Source organism: Chaetodon trifascialis, chromosome 19 (genome assembly GCF_039877785.1).
Source record: "Chaetodon trifascialis isolate fChaTrf1 chromosome 19, fChaTrf1.hap1, whole genome shotgun sequence".
Taxonomy (NCBI): domain Eukaryota; kingdom Metazoa; phylum Chordata; class Actinopteri; order Chaetodontiformes; family Chaetodontidae; genus Chaetodon; species Chaetodon trifascialis.
The window spans coordinates 22505930-22521989 of record NC_092074.1 but is presented as its reverse complement, the minus strand read 5'-3'; the positions used below and the strand labels follow the sequence as shown (position 1 = coordinate 22521989).

The 16060-nt window shown below is 46.9% G+C and overlaps 2 protein-coding genes across 2 annotated transcripts in view; one reads left to right on the top strand and one right to left on the bottom strand.

Moving 5' to 3' along the window:
• LOC139347268 (uncharacterized) overlaps positions 1-16060 on the bottom strand; it is a 233030-nt gene that overhangs the window by 48291 nt on the left and 168679 nt on the right. The window lies entirely within an intron of this gene.
• Positions 463-14318, top strand: LOC139347270 (AN1-type zinc finger protein 3-like). Its single transcript, XM_070986697.1, has 6 exons — positions 463-934; positions 6918-6958; positions 9260-9451; positions 10413-10478; positions 10577-10747; positions 11481-14318. Exons 1-6 carry the CDS (start codon positions 867-869, stop codon positions 11633-11635), a joined length of 693 nt encoding a protein of 230 aa, XP_070842798.1. The 5' UTR covers positions 463-866; the 3' UTR covers positions 11636-14318.

Sequence of the window (16060 nt, the reverse complement as noted above, 5' to 3'; positions counted from 1 at the left end):
CTGTAAAACCAGCATTTGATGAACACGTCGAAGTACATTCTGTCTCCGTGTTTCTGTCCATAACTCAGACAGGTGTGTACTGAATGTCCCCCGTGGAGTCCTGCTTCAACTCGATAGTATTTTCTTTGAATGTCAAACGAATTAGAGGATCGTCTTCACTGTAATCGGGTAAAACGGATTACAGTGAAGCCAGTGATCCACACTTTCTGTCTCTGGACTCGTTTTAAGTGAACGCAGCGCTTTCAGTTTGTACTTTTTATTTTTCCCTGGTTTTAGTGGCTCGCTGGTGCGTTTCCAGGTCAGTTTGTGCCACTGTTTTGCCTTCATTTCGTTGGGCAATATTGACATTTCTGGTTTGATGGACGCGTTTCCGGCCCAGCATACTTCGTACCAGCGACGTGTGAATAGGGGTGGTCATGAACTGATAAGAGGGGAAGGCCTGCCTCAATCTCTTTATTTTTCCTTTTCTCGTATCCACCCACGTATTTCTCGTCGCCATTATTGTATTTAATCCGTACCGGTGGGCAGATGGCGATTTTTCGACGCCTTTCAGTGTCGAGTGAAACACCGGGACGCCCCCCTCTTTCCGCTGCTCGGTCGTAACGTCCGAACGTCCAGCTGATTGCTTTGAGTGCCGTTCAATTATTCCAGTTCAAACTGAGACGTTTTGTTTCGCCACACGGAGGGTTTTTGTGGCCGAAACGGACCAACTTCGCCACCCTTTCCCACCAGCCCGTGGACCGTAAAACAAAGAGGACACTGATCTTTTTGTCAAACTTGGTTGTCGGATCGTTTTTCTCATTGAAGGACCAGGCCCCGGACTCATCCCCAGCCTCGCGTTTCCACATCGGTTTTTGTTGGAAGTCATGGGAGACACAAGTGAACGAAGCAAGCCTCCGAGTCTACCTCCCCGGTGTCCCTGCGGGTTTTGGGGGTAAGTGTAAACCTGATATAAAGTCGATTAAAGCTGCTATCTTGAACTGAAAGGTAAATCCGGATCAAATATGCTCAACGGGTTCAACTAGTCCAAACCCATTGTTGTTGTTCTGTTGTACAGGCCGAGGGTGGGGGGTTGGGAAGTTAGCTAATAAATAAACCTGCTAGCTTGAAAACTAGCTAAATTCCCGCTGCTCGCTAAGTTTGGAAACCCCCTCTGATCGTTTCAAACGCGGGTTATTATTTTTAATCGTGCTTTATCGTGTTTTTAAGGCAATTTGGAAACCAGGAGATGACGTACCCGACACTGAACATGATTTATTGCCAGCAGGTTCCTTTAAACCTGCCCTGTTTTCTCGGATCCCCTCGAAGATAATGAGCAGCCGAACGATCGACACGTCCCTTCGGTTCAGTCCTCAGACCGAGCCGCGCCGATAAACCCGTTTTCCATTTATTTTAGGCCGTTTTCAGGCTCGGTTTGCCCGGTGGTGGATGTGTGTTGCATACCGGATGTGATTCACTGATGTCTCCTGTGTTAGCCCAAGGAAAAATTCACATTCAACCTTTAATCGACGAAGCAGCGACTTTCAGACACGACTGTCTGCGGCTGAAAGGGATGGACGTGGTTCCAAAACAGCCGAAAAAAGCAGACGAGGAGCAGACTGTCAGTACTGACACCACAGACCCCCCCACCCCCACCCCCGTAATACTCACATTACAGTCATTTTACTCATTTCATGTGAAATACAACCAGTTAGACAGTTGCCCCCCTGTTTGGAGGTATTATCATGACAGTACATTGTCATATGACATGTCATTTGGTGACCGACCCCACACACACACACACACACACACACACACACACACACACACACACACACACACACACACACACACACACACACGCCCCATCCCCCAGTTGCCTTCATTTTGTGGTGTCCAGTAAGCAAACTGGAACCAATAACCCACCTGTCAATGTCAGGTGACACAAATGGCAGCGTGGTGCGTTTAGGGCCCGCCTGCGTCCGTTAGGGGTAACACCTGGTCGTGTGTGTGCGGGGGGGGGCGCTGACTGTCCTGTCCCGCACAGCCTCTTCACACATGTCGCTGACTGAACGTCAAGGCCTCTGAAAACATGTTGAACCAGGTCTTTCTTCCTCTCACCCGTTCAGTGTTAAAGAGCCGCTCATCCAAACACAGCGTGCAGTGGTTTAAGTGCTAATTCTTAGTTAAAAGTTTCTTCTTATGCAACATTCATTTAATGTTTCCACAAACATTTTAATTCTCGGCAGTTCTCAGAAACCTCAGATGATATTCAGGTGTGCATAAACGTGCTGAAAGGTGCCGCAGGTGATTTCATGGGCTGACCCTGAATCTGTGTGAACCAGTGGACTCTGACTGGGAGGGTAACCTGACCAGGTTCTGAACACTGGAAGTAGGAAATCATGGGGTTTGTTAAGGTTATCTGTGAAGCCCACCTGATACTTGAGGCTGATTTCTAAGAGTGAATCACAGAAACATATTTGATAGTTTTCCTTTTGGTTTTGATTACAGAGCTGTCACTAACGTTCAGTAACACGTCACAGCTGCAAATGAAGCTCGTCAGTGCTCTCAGAATATGTACTGCTTGATGATTAATTGTCATGAAAATAATTTTGATGAATGATTAAATTGTCTTTTTGTGTTTGTGTTGCGCCATTATTGAGGTATAAGCTTCATAGTTTGATAATAGACTCACATCTTAACTAAGGCGTCGTATGAGCTGAAACAGAAGAACCTGTCAGGTCCAGACGGTCGAGTTATTACCTCAACCAGCTGATACACACACTCACAATTCTCTATTTGTGTCAACGTTTCTAACATTAGCCAGGTTTTCATCCACGTGCAGCACAAATTTGAACCATATTTACAGAAAATCTGCAAAAGAAAACTTGAAGTAACGAACATCTCCACCTTTATGTGAAGGTTGGAGGTTAAACAGCTCCAGATGAACAGCTGGTGGCGCTGACTCTCCTGTCAGGTGTCATTAAACAGAAGCAGAAAAGGAGGCGCAGCGAGACGACGTCATGCACAGAGCGGCAGTCAGACCTCAAACGTGGGAAAAGACGTAGAAATAGTGATGGAAGTGTGAGATGAACGGAAACGATTCTGATGATCACAGACGGCTGCAGTCATGGCCGTCAGGTGATCATGTGACAGTCGTGACAAACATTCGGTCAAACATCTGGACTTCCTCTGCTGTCATGACACGTCCGGCAGGTGCGATGTGTGAGGAGTTATCTGACTGAACGGTTTATCAGAGAAATATTGAAAATAGCTGCCGCCTTCGGTCCTTCTCCAGGGTTCAAGGTTAATGGCTTGTTTTCTGCGCTCTTATCTGTGTTTGTGTTTTCCACTCCGCATGCGGCCGTCAGATGAACCCGGCGTGTTTTAAACACCTCGACAAGATGTTTTACTCGTTTGTGGCACGTTTCTGCCGCCCTTATCAAACGGCCTTTTTTTGACGGTTCGGCTCCTTCATGCAGTTTGTTTCTGTGACATTAACTGCAAACAAAAGAAGAAGAAAGATGAAGGAACAGTTGTTAGGTTTAGTCACACTTTTATATAATTACATATATTTTAGATGAGACGCATCACCTGGTTTTCTGAATGACAGCCTCACGAGGACAAAGTCAGACTGTCTCAGCCTGGCTGGACAAACGGCCATCAGCCCGCAGTTGTCAGAGGAAATGAGGTGTGTTCTGCTGTTCTGTCACATTTTACAGCGTCAATTCAGAATGAATGGAAGTCTTAAAAGGAGCTGTAAGAATGTACAGAGACGGCAGCAGAAAGGAGAGCGTGTGCAGGGAAATAGATGAAACTGGAAATGCTGGAAAGAAATAAGTCAGTCCACAGACACACACACACACACACACACACACACACACACACACACAGTGGGAGCTTGTTGTCACAGGAAGCGTCCATCGGGGAACTCGTCCATCGACAGTTTGTGGCCAAAAGGCACAGACTGCAGAAACACTCGGGCAGTCGAAGCGAGCTCACAGTTCACTTTCCATTTTGTGACTGCAGCTTGTTGGTGGGACGCAGCGCTCGCTCGCCTGCTCGCTCGCTCGCTCGGCTCCAGAGGTAGCGCACGCACTCGACCTCCCCGAGCCGCTCGAACCATCTGATAATATTTCCTTCATCGAGTCCTTTTGTTCACCTCCGTTATGCAACATCGTCTGAGTTTTATAATGCACAATAATAGTGATGAAGCTGATTAAGCGTCCCGTTAAAAACACACCTTTAAGGAGTTTGCTCAGGCGTCTAGTGGAACATCTGTTTGGGTCCTCAGTGAGGAGGTGGGTCGTCCTCAGCACGTCCTTTAAAGAGGACCAGGAAGTTTAAAGTGAGCACACGTCAGGTCAGTTTGGTTGAAGAGGGAAAGACTTCATGGCTGCTGAATAATAACCAACAGCAGACTTAATTATTTTCATTATAATGGCTGAGACGACTGCAGGTTCACTGATTTTAAACCACCCATGTTCACTTTTAATTGCACGTTTTTTCACAGTATGTTGTTTGTTTTGATGCGACGGGCGTGCGGGGCTTCAGAACGTGACTTACGCCGAGTTTCCAGTTTATTAGGCACACCTGTACAGTCTAGTCAGTCCAGCAGCCCTGGAATAAACACTGTCTTTATGAATCATGTTGGGCTTTTGTTCACGTTCTGTCAGGGATTAGTTGATTGAGCGCTCTGGCAGTTGTTGTGGCGCTGGTTAGCGGCGTCATAGTGGATTGCATTGTAGTTTCTAATGATCTGTCCGCCTCACGTGTGAACAACAAAATGAAGAAAGAAGCGCGTTTCTACTCCAAGTCTGAACCTCCGCTAGTATAATTATTCCAGAGATATGATAATGACAGAGGGCGCCGCCCCAGGCCTGCTCTCCACCAGTTTCACAGGAGACGTTCCGGTGAGACCGATGCAGTGACAGTAACAGGTGAAAAACATGACCTCCTTGGTGGAGTCACAAACAGTCTGTGCAGGCTCGTCCTGCTGCATTAGTCGCATAGCTCCTGTAGGAACAATGATCTGAATACCCCACGGAGTTCCAGCCTCTGCGCCATTCACTGGCCTCACAGCTGACAGAAACGCTGCATTGTGCTGGTGTCAACATTAAAGAGGCGTCCAGAAGGCGAGGGACAGACGTGACGCACCTGGTGGAAAAGGTACCGCCAAGAAAACCAGGAGACAAAGTCCATCTCCACAGTGCTCAGAGATCACTGAAAGAGGAGTTTAAAGTCCCCCTGCACTCAGAAATCTGCCTGCAGCTGAATGTTGGAGCTTCACTCTGCAGAGTTTGACTGTTTCCATCAGGTGAAGTCCAGAGTTTAGATTCTTCTCTTGAGGGCAGGTTGAAATGAGCAAAGGTTCACCGCTGATGGATGGTCTTAAAATGAACTGCTGAACTTCATGGTCATAGGGAGTATTATGGTGTGCTTCATGTTTAGTCGTGACAGTGCTCTCCCTGTGTGCTCATGGTTCTCTGCCACAGTAAAATCACCATCATCGTGGCAGAAGTGTTTTAAAAACGCCGTTTTTGTTGAAACTTCTGGCAAACTGTGCAGCCATGGCTGAAACAGCTGACAAGGTGCAGCCCTGAGTGAATCCTGCACCTGTTACACATCCACCAGCTCGCCCTCGAGGCAGCCAGTAGACCTTCATCAGGGCCACTTTAGGACGTCTCCTACTCGGCTTGTTAGGGACACCCACAGTAACGTAGAGTTTGGACGCGGGCACGGTTTGCAGGACAGATCAGTTTCGGGGAGGTCCACGCTATGTCCTTGTAGACCAGCATATTCTCCAGTAAAACTATTTGATTTGACGCTGTGCCAGCGGTGCATCTCTTCTCTGCTTGTTAGTCTGGCGTGAGGTCTCCTGTAGGTCTAATCTCGAGGTTAATGATTAGGTTAATAAATGACTTTCTTGGTTACAGTTTTGCTAGTTTATCCAAAAAGTGTTGAGACGCCTCAGTGCGAGCTGATGGAGGCACTCCAGGTACACAAACACTCTGAGATACAGGATTTAAGGCACCGCCACTGTCCGAGTCCCAGGTCCGACTTGTCCGACTTGACATCAGACGGAGCAGAGACGGTTCGGACTGATCAGTGTCAAACGTACGCGCTGTGTGCATGTTCAGGTGTGGACGTGGGCGTTAATCATCAGTTTAAGTGACATGATAGCCAAAGCTTTCCTGGTTCGATTGGATCCACGGGACTCGATGCCAGTATGTCTGAGATGGATGTGATTTCGAGACATTTTTGTCTCTGTGCTTGAATGGAACTATTACTGCTAAAACAATTACACCATTGACAGGAAATGAATCAATAACTGCAGTAAAACAGTCAAATAATGTGATTTATTACAACTTTCTGCTCCTCCTGTAAGTGATTTTTAGTGTCCCCCCAGCAGCCATTTGCGTCCCCGTCCTCTGTGCTTTGCCGTCATCCCGCCCTGAATTTATTGACCCACAGGCCCAGCCGCCTCACTGGCAAACAAAAGAAGGGTCCCGAGATGAAACATTAGGAGCCGTTATGAAAGATGTGATGGTTGAGGCTTGGGGTGCGATACAGTCGTCATTGGAGACGCTGAAAAAGGGGAACGGTCCTACTCGAAAACACCGCCATTGGTCATGAAGACATTTGTCTTCTGCAGTTGCGTTCTGCTGCTCTGCATGAATTAAAGTGGGAAACAAAAGTCTTATTTTACAGAGAGATGAACTTTATGTTTTGTTTAAAAACGATGTACCAGATCAATCCTGATATTCACACGTGTACAGTTTAGTTTCATGTTCATCTTGATGTAATTGATGTTTGTTTGGTTGTTCATGCCATCGGTCTGTCACTGTAGCTTTGTATCAGAGAGGTTTGTGTCATGGAAACAGGCAGAGGCCAAGCTTTGGTGTCAATGACGTTCATTCTCTCACCTGTCTCCTCAGGTCCAGTAAAACCATGAACCTTTGCTCCAAATGTTTTGCTGGTAAGTCTTTCCTCAACAACGTCTCCCTGAAAGGACCAGTGTGCAGGATTTAGTGGTATCTCGCCGTGAGGCTGCAACCCATTGAACACGCCTCTCTGGAGCCAGTGTTTGGTTTGTCCACTCTGGGCTACTGTAGAAACATGGCTGACTCTGCTCCCTCTGTAGATGTAAAGAGCTCATTCTTCTTATATCAGGTGATTCTACACCAATAATAACTAAAGCATGGATATAATATTCCTTTACTGTTCATAGATCCCCCTAAATCCTGCACTCTGGACCAGTGATGTCCACTAACAGCCTGCTCGTCTTTAACTCTACATGGTCTCCTCATGGCTTACTGTCCTCTCGACAAATGTCCCTTGCAGCTGCAGTCACAGCTGTCATGAAATAATTTGCTTGCTGTGACCAGCTGCTGTTCGACGTCCAAAGTGTTTACCTGGAAAAAGTGCAGTTTTCAGCTGATGCACACATTCGGACCAGGAGGGGACGCTGAATTCAAAGTTTCCCGTCTCTGATGCTGTCTCTTCAGGCTTGCTTTCAGCTGGTCACATGCTGGTAAACGAGGGAAACAGTCCCACATTTGTTTTTTCTGTTAAGCTTCTTCTTGGCGTGCAGAGCTGCTCTCGCAGGCACGGCTAGCAGAAGCTCGAGGCTAAGTGTGCCAGCTGATTTCAGTTAGGAATGCTAACAATGCTAAGAAGTCATCCAGGAAGATGAAAGTAAGAGTCTCACACCAAAGCTGTGTATGCACCATTTCCTGGAGAGCGTTGCTGGAGTTAAAGGGTCAGCGCTCGTGTTAAGGACGATGGATTCGATTATTTAACACTGATGTGTGGAGAGCGGGTGAGTTAAGGGCAGAATCAGCTGCACGTTTGAGACTCAGTCTGGTTTCCTCTTTAGCGTTTTGTGCAGAAACCCCCTCAAACGTTCAGACTTTTCCACAATGTGACGCGTCTGACGAAGAAAAATGTCCAGTTCAAGTTTGGAAATGTCAAGTTTTCTCAATGACTCCCTCGCTCTGGTTCAGGAGGATGGGTTGAGGGTGCGCCGCAGCCCTGTCGGTGGCCATGGCAACCAGCGAGCATGGCAGACAGCGAGGACCTGAGGGCCCGGCTTTGAGTCGAGCATCACAGACAGCAGCAACGCTCAGAATAGACTCAATACACATGAGTATAGAAGCTGAGCAGAAGTGGGTTAGTCCACATGTGGAGGAGAAACTCAAATCTAGGCTGACCTGCCTCACCCTCCCTTGAGGGGGAGGGAAAGACAACCCCCTCCCGGATCGATACCTTCCCAGATTATCATGATACGAAGGTCTGGAGTGCAGCTCGTCCGAGGCGATCGCGTCTGTCTCGAACCAGATCAGGATTCAGCGAAGTTGACTCATGGTCGTAACTCAGAAACGTCTGAGTTTGGTGCGTTCAGAGTCTTCAGTAGACACACGGCGCTGGCGAAAACTGCCAGTCACAATGGACAAGGGACACCCAGGGGGACGGCGAAGCGGTCCAACCTAAAGATGTTCACGCCGCTGCATTAAAGGCTCAGATAATTAGCTGTTCTGCTCCCAATGAATGAATGAACGGACTAAATGTTCGTTGATATCTTCCTCTGCATCATGTCAGTGTTTGCTCAGACCGCTTTGATTGTGTTGCTCGATTTTCTTTCCAACAAAAACACAAATTGAATGTTGTGCGGCAGCTAACTGTCAAACTGGTGCCTGAGTCTGGAGGAATGCAGCAAACCGCTGTCAGCTTCTCCATGTTTGACCCACAACACGAGGCAGCTCGAGGGTCGCTGTCAGGATCCCCCGTCTCAGCCAAGTCTGTGCTGAAGGTGGAAGAAGATGATGTTTATCAAGCTGACGAGGCGACAGGAAAAACCTGAATCCCAAAGGAAGCAGAGGCAGCGCCTGAGAGGCCCGTTCAGCGGCTCCTCACTCTGAATTAATCACTTCCTGTCGACAGCCAGTCTGCAGTTCAGACTTGGTGAAACATATATTCATACGAAAACGTCTTGCAGGGCTTAGCTTCGTGTAAAAATACCAACAATGCTCGCCGGCCTGGTAGCTACACTGCTGTTTTCTCCACATTGCATTTGCTGCGTCTAACGTGTCATTACGGACTCAGCCGGGAGGTTTGGGTTGTGCAGCTGCATCTCGGCGCTGCGCAGCATAAACAGGCGAGGAGTCCAGATCTGACTGTTTTGACTGTTTCTGTGTCGTCCCTTTTCTTCTCCTCCTCCCTCTGTCTGTTTCCCTGTCCTATATATACATTTCTCTCTGCTTGCTGTCCTTGACCACAGACATTCAGAAGAAGCAGCCAGGGGAGGACTGCACCTCCAAGCCCATCCAAAGCACTGGGAGTAGCCAATCACCAGTTTTCAGTAGCGAGACGAGCAGTACCAGTAGCCAATCCCTATTGTCGTCGCCGCCCTCGAGCTCCGAGCAGCCGTCGGCCGAAGAGCCCTCGCCCACGTTTCCAAGCATGAGGGAAGGTAAGATGGGACCGTCGGTGATGGACACGTCGAGAACAAAAGGCTGTTGGTGCAGCATGAACTGTCTGTCCTCTGAGTCTTCAGGCAGTGGGAAAGAACAGAGTGAGCACAAACAGCAGATAAAGTTCAGGCTGGTTTCACACACTGAGGAGCTTTAATGTAGGTACAACCCAGAGAGCAACGGCCGCTGAGCTCAGGCAGCCTCAGCAGTGTCTCTGTACAGATATCAGTAACATGATGTCAGAGCAGGCGAACGAGCGCCGACGCTGCTGTACAGCATTCACGTCAGTGCAGCGGTCGAGTCGATCCCAGTGTGTGACACACACACACACACACACACACACACACACACACACACACACACACACACACACACACACACACACACACACACACACACACACACACAGCTGGACCTCACGCACAGCGCGAGATGTACAGCAGACAGTCGAGAGCTCACGTTTCTCAGTGAAAACACCTCGTTTGTCAGTCTGAATGCCCGGCGTGTGCCAGACGTCTGTCCGTGAGGTCTGAACCTGTCGTTTTCTTAAAGCCAGTGAAAACTGCCAACTGGGAAGCAGAGGTCACCTCACCTGCACTGCAAATGAACGCGTTGAACGAATGTCGAGGATGTTTATTCTGTTTATGTCGTGGTGCTTTGGAAGTGACTAAACTGATCTGGAGAGTGGTGCAATCATCTGTTGGATAGTTTGATCATTTTCAGACCATCTAAACATCAATCAAATAAATAATGATTTTTTCTAAATGTCAAATGATGTCATCTGTTGTGGAATAGAGCATGTTTTGACTTTTTGTTTCCAGAGCTGAAAAGGGCTTAAATCAGCCCTCAGATATTATCTGGTGATGTAAAGAATTAGTCACCTGTGTTCACCTACACGCTGGTGCGCCTCGTCACAGCGTTTCACATCCTGTCTCTTCATTTCTTCTCGTGTGTCTGCAGGCGTGTCGTCCACAGAAACAGCCCAAGGCACACTCTGCACACCCACAAAACGTCCACGAGAGTCAGGTACAGTCAGCGCCTCTTCCTGCCAGCTGCTCTGCGTGACCTGCCCCACTTTCAGCGCTAACTCTTAACCCTGTCGGGGTTTTTTTTTCTTTTTCTAGCGTCGGGCTCGGAGAGCGAGGCGACGCCAGAGAAACGGCCACGAACAGACGAGAAGGAGGGGGGCGGCGAGGAGGCCCGCGGGACGCCCAAGCAGAAGAACCGCCGGCGCTGCTATCGCTGCCAAACCAAACTAGAGCTGGTGCAGCAGGAACTGGGCTCCTGCCGCTGTGGTCAGTACCAACGCTTCCCTGTGGCTTTCAGTCATGTGTTGTCATTCGAGGCTGCGCTAACTTCCACCTTCGTGCTGCCGCTTCATTTCCCCACTGTGGGTCAAAATGTGTCGAGCAGCAGTCAGCTGCTGCCGTGTTTCAGTCTGACCTGAAAAACTCAAAGTACAGAAACCAGTAATGTGAAGCAGGTACGTCAGCCCTGCTGTTAGCCCTACTTTCAGCTAAATGTCAGTGTTTCACTTTAAAGGCACAGAACAGGAAGCATCACTAACTGTTAAAAATAACAGGCTGCTCCTGTTTTTAAACTGAGCACGTTCAGAGATGTTTCTTCTGTTTGTTAAAGCCTAAAAGTTGGTTTGTTTGTGATGTGTTTGGCGTGATGGACGGGGCTTTGATATTCCTGCATGTGTCTGATGTGACACTGTGTCGATGGCAGGTGAGCTGTCAGCACAGACAGGTGTGTTAATGAATGTCTGACCTGCTCATCATGTGAACTCTGAACTCACACTTTTTGCATGGACACATAGAGCAGTCTCACTAATTTGTATACAGATAAAGACTTTTTTATGTCCATCACTGTCTCTTGAAGCTGGACAGTGAAAGTCAGTCAGAGAAGTCAGTTTTTCTGTTTGTCTGGCAGAAGGCTTGTCGAGGTAAAACCGTCGAAACGAAGCGAGAACATTTATCGGGTCACTTCTCCCCTCACCAGCCTGTTTTCTGCTTCCCCTCCCAGGCTATGTGTTCTGCATGCTTCACCGTCTACCCGAGCAACACGACTGTCTGTTCGACCATCTGGGCCGCGGGCGCGAGGAGGCCGTCCTCAAGATGGTGAAGCTGGACCGCAAGGTGGGCCGCTCGTGCCAACGCATCGGGGAGGAGTGCTCCTGATTGGCCACAGCCATCCAATTTGAGATTAGGCGCTTACAAAGAGGAGGAGGAGGAGGAGGAGGAGGAGGTGGAAGGAGAGCTAGGAGGAATGACAAATGGGGTGATGGGTGGGAGGGGGAGGGAGGGAGGGAGGGAGGGAAGAAGAAGAGGAGGAGGAGAAGGAGGAGGGGGGGTAGCACGGTCGTAACATCCTGCATCTGACCCGACAATTCTGGATCTGAGCTTGACGCCGCCCTGTTGATGTCCTGATTTCCTGCGTGGAGCGTCTGTTTGGACTTGGCTCTGGACGAGGCCACTCGGGGGGCCGACGGGGGGCCTGGTGGTGGTCCCACGGAGCCACGTTCAGTATCGCATGTTCACACACACAGCCTTAACCCAACACCCCCGTCTTCAGAGGAAGGACGGCGTAGAGACGAACCCGTTAGCCGTACATCACGCACAGCTCCGCTGTTTCTCGCCATGGTTCCCTCCTCTTTGCTCACGCTCCTTTTTTCAGCGCAGGAAGCTCCGGCAGATGAACTGTTGTAGCGTTCGGCTGAACTGATCCGTTCGGATTGTCGCTCGACAAGGTTTTTGTTTCTTTTTCTTTCCATTTCTTGGTCGCGGGTGAGGGGTCTAGCTCTATCCCACGACCGCTCCTCAGGTCGTCATCACGGGGTTGGAGTATCAAACCTGTAACCCCGCCTTCCTCTTCTTCTTTTTTTCTTCCACCGACGTGAGGTCCGTGTGCAGCATCACTGGCCGTGTTGTGCTCGTGCATGGAGCCTGCAGCCGTGTATTTGTGCAGGTTTGAGTGTGGTAATGTGAGGCAGTCCAAGGATGCTGTCATGGTTTGATTTTTTTTTTTTTTTTTTTTTCCCGTGTGGCTGTCATGGTGATTCGCTCTGTTTTTACTGCTTGACCACGGTGTGGTGGAGGACAATACAGCCAATCCCTGCCTCTGCTCACATGGACTGTTGACAAAAAGAAAAATACAATAAATATAAAAAAATAATAAAAACCACACTAATGGACAAGAGTCACTTGGATAAATCCTCTGTGTAGCAGATCCTCTTCTCCCTCTCCCCCTCCCCTTTTTCAGTATACAGAGTAGTACTGTTGTTTTACAAAAGGGGATACGACTGAATTTTTGTATTCAGAAGAAGAGTTCTTCGCCAAAACGCCATGTGTTCATTTTTAAAAGCCGCAGGTTCATCGCTGAGTCCAGAGTGCTAAACTGAATACTTGCTACCCTTTAAATCCTTCTATAATTTATTTCTTATTTTGTGTTTTGTGGGTAGGATTAGGTGTCATTTCATTGTCAAATCGGGGATATCTATTTGAAACATAATTCTTGAAATGTTATAATTTCTTTCCTTTTTTTTTTTTTTTTTTAATTTACATTGATTGCTGGCCGGGGCGTCACTTCTGTCACTTCTATCACTAAATTGAAATGAGGTGGGTTCGTCCCACAGGTTAAATCAGTGATGTCACGTTGATACACAGCACAAGCGAAAATTTGTTTTTTAAGGCTGAGAAATTAACCAAAAGCTGGTTAACCTGGAGACGTCCTACACCTAAAGCAAAACTAAAGACATTGACTTTTAGATACGGCTGGACTCAAAGCTGTCAACCGTGATTGGTTCTCTTCAGTTTTGCTGTGAATTGACCTCGTCCTCGTCCTCGTGCAGGGCGAGGCGGACTGTGTGAGGACGCCTCAGCTCGTTTTGGCTGCAGAAATAACGTGAATTCTGAAATTGAGTGGTTTCCCCTTTCCTCATATGTTTTTGTCATTGTTCGTCACCCTGCTCTTGACCAGCCTGCACAGTCTGGCTGCTTGGACTTTGTGCTGTGCATATTGTTCAGTTACACACCTCTCTTCCTTCCTCTCTCCAAGGGGTGTCCTCCCCAAATCGACTTTTCTGTTCGTGATGTTGCAGGAGCTCACTTTTTCCTTCAAATTTTAACGTTTGCCGTCTGTTTGGCATTAAGCAGATATTGTAGGTGCATTAAAAAGTATAAGTTTGTTCAATATAGGTACGGAACCTCCAGAAAATGTACTCTGCAGCATCACAGGAAGCGCAAGTTGGTGATGTTGAATCGTATATTACTGTTTTTCAATTCGGAGAACTAAGAAGCACGAAGCGGTGGATTTCCTTGAATAGCAGGAAAATTGGAAAGCGTCCTTTTCTCTTTCTTTTTTTTGCAAATTAACTTCAGAAAAGTTGAGTCCGGTGGAGAGCCCTTATAACCAGACACCACTTAACTATGCTAATTGTCATGCACAAGCTATTGTTTCTGCTCTGTCACCCCCCCTCCACCCCCACGCTTGTCTTCTCCAATGAGAACACAGCGAAGGAAAAAGGGAGCTTGGCTGGTTCTTACTTTGATATTTTGAAAAACTTGTTCATTTTTTGAGTGCTAATGAGAAATGGAAGAAATGGAATATCTTTCTGTACCTTTTAGAGAAAAAAATTATTTAACCTTATATCAGTTTGAGTTACTTACACCCTAGCATAGAGTGGCATATTTAGTTAAATGTATAAAAAAGCAAGAACATAATTCTGTCCTATTTTCTCCTTTAATTTTATCGTGTTCCATTTTCTGCTGAGGAAAATAAACTGGATTAGAGGATGTGGTGTGTGTTAATCTCTGTTTCTTTGCCCATAAACTGACATTTGTTTGAAAGCTTTTCTCTCTGAAAATAAACCATGAACATACCATAATATCCGGTTCATTGTTAGGTAAAATGTCAAGCAGTTAAAGTCATGCTAAAATGTCACGTATGATGTGTTATATGATGTGTGTGCCTGACGGGTGCGAGAGGAAGAAGACCTGTAAGAGTCAGTGTTAGTTTACTGGACAGCTCCTCAGATGCTTGTAGTGTGCTGATTAGGTTTAATGATTATTAAAATGTTGTAACTCACAATGAGGGCTAACAGTGTGGAGCTTTAGCAGATGTCCAAAATTATTGATTAACTATAATTGCGGTGTTTTTTTGTGGTTGAGGTATAATTTGGCTAAAACTGCCTTTAAAGCATTGCCGTTTCTAAAAAGTAGCTTCGCCTCAATACAAAAGCATTTTCTGAGCATCCAGGATGACAGCCGTGTCCTTCCTGTGAATACTTTCATTTTTGTTTTTGCAAAGAGGGTGTGCTGAAGAGGACCTTGAGACGCTGGCAGAAGCTCAAGAGCAAGTAAGGAGACCTTGAGCTTGCTGTTTGGTCAACGCTGGTGTCCAAGGTCAACAGATCTGAAGTCGGAGTGGATCAGCATAATGCTGAAGAAGTACTTAAGTAAAAGTAGCAGTACTAGCAACAGACTTTGAAGTATGAAAAGTATTCATTAGGCAGTCCTGTCTGTATTGTATTGCCATAATCATATGCTATCACATTACATGTAGGCAGTATGGAAAGTGCATTTACTAAAGTACTGTACTGCCCATTTGGCAGAATGAGCACTTCTTTTATGACTTTTACTTGGTATTGCTTTTTTTTACTTGAAAGATCAGAGTACTTCTTCCACTGCTACATGTACGCCTCATTTTAATTTGATTTAAATCTGGTTGTCTATGTCAAATGTCTAACATCATAATCTAAAAGGTGATTGGCAAATATTTCTGTGAGAAAAACGGAGTGAAAAGTGCAATATTTCATCTGAAGTACTGAGTGGAGCAGAAGTATTAGAAAATGGGAATCTGAAGTAAAGAAGAATACCTCACAGTTGTACTTGAGTGCTGTATTTGAGTTTACTTTCTCCAGCCGGATGAGGAAGGAGCAGACCCAGCCTGCGGATGAGGGCCGTTTGAAACGGTCAAAACCTCCACTGACAGCTCGCGAGGGGACGTTGAGCTGAGATTGTTATTTTTTGACGTCATCGTGCCTGTCAAAGTCAGGACTAATCTCATTGGTTGAGTTAACTAAACTGGGCGGGGCAGATATTGCGCGGTTTTTTGTGAAGACCGATGAAGACGCCGGTTTTTGGCTGTAGTTTGAGCGGGACGCCATGTTTGTTACGCTCAACAAGTCAGTTTACAGTTTTGACCAACACTAAACGAGTAAGTTCGTCGAGGAAAGTTTCCCTTTTGGTCTCTGACGTGCTTAAATCACAGTTATAAAAGTTTTCAAAGTGCTGGGTGTTTTACTCTGGGCTAGCCGTTGGAGGCGCTGTGGTTTAGCTAGCTAGCTAAGTGGGTACGTTTTGTTAGCTAGCTAACAATCTGCCGACAAAAAAGACGTTATGACACTACAAAATAGCTATGCTAACTTTTTAACCTTTAAATCATTGTACATATAAGCTAGCAGTCGAGTAAAGTCTTTGTTCTGTGAGTTAATACAGTGGGCAGAGTGTTAACAGGTACATAAACATAAAAATGTCAGAATACTGGACCAGGTGATAAAGTGATAAATTTGAAGTACCTGAATGAAACCTTTAGCTAGTCATCTG